Consider the following 4,523-nt stretch of genomic DNA (forward strand, 5'->3'; position numbering starts at 1 on the left):
CACCCCACCTCCTGAGCGTCCACGTCCAGGTGACCCATAAAATATACGCGATTTAAGACAAACATGCAGGTTTGAATGACACGCCCAGCCAGTGACCTCGCGTCACTTCGAAGTTGCGCAGTGCGTTGTACGCCGTCGCCGCGGCGGCACTGGAGGCATACACTGCCTCGGCTTGGCCCTCGGCCATCGAGAACTGGATTTCGTCGAACCCAGGAAACTGGCGGAAGAGCATTCGGATCTTCGACTCAGGTACCTCAGGAGGTACGTTATCGATATGCAGAGTGTTAGTCGCGTTCTCTGGAAGCTTCTTCTTTTGGTTGACCCCTAAACGATCGTGGAAGAAATCGGCAACCGATACAGCCGGGGCGGCCTCTTCAGCCTTCAATTCCTCGGTTTTACCCGAGGCAGCGCACTCTTGGATGTTTCTCAGCCGTTCTCGTAGCGCCTCCTCGCGAGCTATGACGCCCCGCGGCTTCAGGGGGCCCGTACGCCGACTTGGGGCCGCACCTGTCTCCTCGTGAGCCTTCTCTCGGGCGTAGTTTACGCGCTGTGTGTGGTAACATCTGCGCTCACCATACACTTGCCCTGGTACTCGAACCCCTGCAGGCCTTCTAGGGCTTTCAGCGCTGACTCCAGAGAGTCCATCAACACGAAAGCCTGGCCCCGGCGCCAAAAGGAGTTCATCGCTGTGACGCTAATGACTTCTCCAAAGCTTCCGAAAAGTTCACAAAGATCCAGATTCAGCTGGTCAAGCTTCACCTTCTCATTGAGATTGTTGATGTACAAGCTCCGATTCGGCGAGAGCAATTCAGGGGGTCCTTGCGTCTTACGCGGCTTCCTTTCATCCATAACAGCGGTACCCATCTGTCGGTACATTTCGTCTCTAGTCTCTGGTGTCATAGCGTCGATAGCGCTGGCGTCGTCTCCCAGCCATGGGATCTGCGACAGTATGTGGGACGGGACGGGTCTAGCGAATCCTGGATGCATCGTTGAAATTCGGAGTTTGTTCTGGCGTGTTTTCTACACAAGTAGAGAATGCTACAGCAACTCACAATACGTACCATGCTGTTAAAAAGATCAACAAAAAATACAAAGACTACAGCAATTCGCGGTACCTAATGGGATACTCCGCGTCGTTCACCAGACGGTTGGCTTCTTCCATCCACGAGCCACTGCCGGCAACCCTGCGTCTAGCGTCGAGATGTAGTAGATGAAGGGTTTGCAGGGACTTCTGTGATAGGTTTTCGAATGACTTCGTGCAGTCGTCGAACAGGTAGTACAGCGCCTTCATGTCCCGTAGCACGCAACGTCGAGTCTTTCGGCAGGCCTTACGGCAGGACTCGACGCACTCCAGATCGTCGGTTTCGAGGTTCAGCGTTCGCAGCTTCTGTCGCGAACGCGCCTTGAGGAAGCGTACCGCCTCAGCCAGGGTCGGCTCCATCTCGGGCGGTATCTTAAGGAACGTCGACAAAGATACGTTCCACCGCTTCAAGAGAGTTCGGTAGATGCTCAGCAGGTCTTGATTGGTGGTGCCCTCCGCTCGGAGGATCTCAAACCTCAAGTCTCTGGCGTGCGTTTCGTCCTTCTTGGCGGCCAGCGCATGCATGCGCCCATCCCACAGCTGTTTGGGTGGCGGCACGAAGCAGTGGTTGAGGTCCTTGTCATCTGGCCACTCAACGTCAGACTCTGGGTTGTGAAGGCGGCCGAATTGGTCCTTTGGGCAGTCGCTCAGGTGAGGAGGTGCCTTCGGGTCATAGACCATAACAAGCTTGGGGAACGCCTCAGGGTTTTTGCGCCACTGCTCGAAGTAGGCTTGGTACTTCTTCTGCTTCTCCTGCTGGCGGTTCTTCTTCGCTCTGCGGAGGTCCGCCTCCAGCTGGTCTCGTTTGTTGAAGAGTGTCACGTTCTGCTCAAAAAAGGCGCAGCTATCGGTGATGCCCGCTCCCACTGGCTGCGCGGCCTCAGGGACGTTTTCATCATGGTAGGCTTCGAGCTGCCGTTCTACCCTCTCGATGTCTGCCTTGTACATGGCGGCCATATTGTACTCCTCGAGTCGATTCTTAGAGAATTCATCGTTGTACGCTCGAATCTTGGGGTCTATCGAGTTCTCCGTGCAGCGCTTGTTCAGATTGGGGATGAACGATCCAGCCAAGACTTGCTCCATGTTGATCCCTTCGATCCATTCCAACTGCAGACACGATTCGTCAGCCGTAGGGTTCTGTCTAACCCAGTACCCGGAATCTTACCCCTCCTACTATGTTACGTGTGACTTGTCTAGCGTGACCGGCCAAGGCCTGCTGACGAAACTCCTTGAATGTGCTAGTGGCTGGTTTAACCACAGGGCTGACGTAGTCCGTAGGCAGCTGGTATGTCTGAGCCTTCAGTTGGGCCTCAGCTCTGGGATCGAGCTTCAGTAATGCCATTCGGTCTATTGAAGGGTCAGGTAGTGCCTGGAAGGTCCCAGCGGGTAGCTGGGGCGACTGTGGCGGCTTCACCTCATGAGATCCAAATCGTTTCATTGCGGCAGGTTTCTCTGTGGTGGGCGGGTGCACCTCCTGAGATCTTACTCGTCTCGCGCTGGGCTTGGTGGTCGGGTGCACGGAGTGTGCCCTGGCAGACGGCCTGGCCAAGTTGATGGAGAGCTTGGGCGGGGTTTTGGCTTCGACATGAGGTCGGGGGGGCGGGGCCAGAGGTGACACCTTGGGCGTGCACACGCGGGTCGTCGGCACTCGGACGTGACCTGTCATCGCCCGCCCATGTCGCAGATCTGGTCTCGGCGCAGCGGGCTTCTCTCGCGACTGAGGTCTGCCCAACCGTTGTCCCTTTACTCGTGATTCACGCAGCGCCTGTGTCGGATTTCGGATCTTCGACCTTTTGGGATCTCGGTATTTCAGGAAGTCCCTAGCAGTGAGACCCATGCCGGGCTGCAATGACCCACTCTCGAGGTTCTCGTGATGCATGGAAAACCAGATTGACTCCCCCATAGCGCAGCCCATCAGCTTCTCGATACTTGTGGGTGACCGGCGCCCAGTCACAGGAGCCTGGTAGCGATAGTCGCCCCAGGCCACACAGGCGTTCCTCGCGTAGCAACCGATATCGTTGGTGGGTCCGCGATCGATAGCCACCACATCAATCTCGGAGTTAAGCCATTGCTTGTTCCACTCGTTCATTTCCACCCCCATGTCGGTGGTGACTGGCGCGTCGATAGTTCGGGGGTCATAGGTTGATTGCATTGCGAAGAAGCCCAAATCTTCCACGGCGATCTTCTCCACAGCCGCGGACTCTACTGCACCGCCGGCTCTCCTTTCGGTATCTGTGGTCTCATCTGAGGGCTCCTTGCTGCTGACGGCAAGCCCGGCTGTAAAATCAAAAAGAGCCATACGAAGGTTAAGCTTCAGAGTGGCATTAGATTGAGTCCACATCTTGTGAAAACCGACATACCAGTCACGATGTCCTGGAGTCGGTGACACGACATGGGTTGCCAGAACGGCCTTCCGCTTGCCTTCACTTGCCCACTTGACTAGTCTGTTCGACGACGCCATGAGTGTGCTTTTGGTAATCGTGATCTTTACCATGAATATTGGAACACTTTTGCACGTGACGGCCAAAACGAAGGAAATGGTGTCCCTTCCATTTGGGATACCGACATAATCCGACCAGTCATGATTTCCTGGAGTCGGCAGCAATAATCCAGCCATCGTTTCAATAGTTGTACTATCTCTGACGTGTACAGGCGCTTTCAATGTGAAGTTCGAGGACATGACTACCTCTAGCAGAAGGTCCTTTGCGGAGCTGCGAAGCTTCTCGGAGTCCAGCCCAGAGACAGATTCGAATCGCACAGAGCAGAGGTTCTGAGGAGGGGTGATGGTGAAATAAGAACGAAAGGCTCACACTAAGAAGGAGCTTGGATGGGTTAGTCGGATCAGACATCAAAAATCGAATATTTCGTCAGAACGCGCAAATCAATGGCAGGGATAACTGCCCTTGTATGGTAGCCAAATGCCTCATCATCTAATTAGTGACGCTCCATATGACGTTGGCGAAGGTCACAGCGTTCACATGAGGATGGACTTAGCAGTGTCACACTGGGACTTCGCTAGACAAGGGACAGAAAGTCTGGGGCGCGTTCATCGGGAGGGGTTGGGCTTTCATGGGAGGAAGGTGTACGCTGGCTGACCGCAGCCAAACTACAAGGGTTGTAAGGGCTGTCAGGGAGGTGACGACAACCACGCTGGTGATAGTCGCCGAGGCGCCTCTGCTTAAGTTCAGCAACCCCCCACGAGAGTTCGTGGCGACGACATCACGTGTAGAGGTGCCATCAGTGATGGGTCCAGTAGGAGCAGAGCTCTCCGTCGTCTCACCAGTGGGAGTGGCTGTAGATTTGAAGAAGTTTGCTGAGAAATGAGTTTCCGAAGTAGGAGGAGCGGGATCCACAGGGGCCGTAGACGTGTCATCAGTGGCGCTCTCGTCAGTGATGGGTCCAGCAGTGGTGGGAACAGAGGTGCTCTCGATAGTGCTGTCAG

At 55.2% G+C, this 4,523-nt stretch overlaps 3 protein-coding genes across 5 annotated transcripts; 1 reads left to right on the plus strand and 2 right to left on the minus strand.

Moving 5' to 3' along the window:
- Nucleotides 1–52: 52 nt before the first annotated feature.
- On the minus strand, nucleotides 53–987 carry KVP17_004609 (uncharacterized protein; the record flags this gene model as incomplete). Its single annotated transcript, XM_068522945.1, has 2 exons — nucleotides 53–547; nucleotides 574–987. The coding sequence occupies 2 exons, from the start codon at nucleotides 985–987 to the stop codon at nucleotides 53–55; spliced, it is 909 nt and encodes a 302-aa protein (XP_068377428.1).
- A 109-nt stretch (nucleotides 988–1,096) lies between these two features.
- KVP17_004610 (uncharacterized protein) lies at nucleotides 1,097–3,575 on the minus strand (the record flags this gene model as incomplete). 3 transcript variants are annotated; one of them, XM_068522948.1, is made up of 2 exons in its annotated part: nucleotides 1,097–2,218; nucleotides 2,247–3,575. In XM_068522948.1, 2 exons carry the CDS (start codon nucleotides 3,573–3,575, stop codon nucleotides 1,097–1,099), a joined length of 2,451 nt encoding a protein of 816 aa, XP_068377431.1. The 3 variants fall into 3 exon arrangements, with proteins under 3 accessions (XP_068377431.1, XP_068377429.1, XP_068377430.1); XM_068522946.1 differs by lacking the exon at nucleotides 2,247–3,575 and having other exon boundaries at nucleotides 1,097–2,164; XM_068522947.1 differs by lacking the exon at nucleotides 1,097–2,218 and having other exon boundaries at nucleotides 2,223–3,575.
- A 575-nt stretch (nucleotides 3,576–4,150) lies between these two features.
- KVP17_004608 (uncharacterized protein) lies at nucleotides 4,151–4,405 on the plus strand (the record flags this gene model as incomplete). The annotated part of the gene is made up of 1 exon (XM_068522944.1): nucleotides 4,151–4,405. The coding sequence occupies one exon, from the start codon at nucleotides 4,151–4,153 to the stop codon at nucleotides 4,403–4,405; it is 255 nt and encodes an 84-aa protein (XP_068377427.1).
- Nucleotides 4,406–4,523: the final 118 nt, after the last annotated feature.

This window comes from the organism of the source record quoted next (assembly GCF_019968985.1).
Source record: "MAG: Porospora cf. gigantea B chromosome Unknown PgB_NODE_1915_length_4523_cov_103.221, whole genome shotgun sequence".
Classification (NCBI taxonomy): domain Eukaryota; phylum Apicomplexa; class Conoidasida; order Eugregarinorida; family Porosporidae; genus Porospora; species Porospora cf. gigantea B.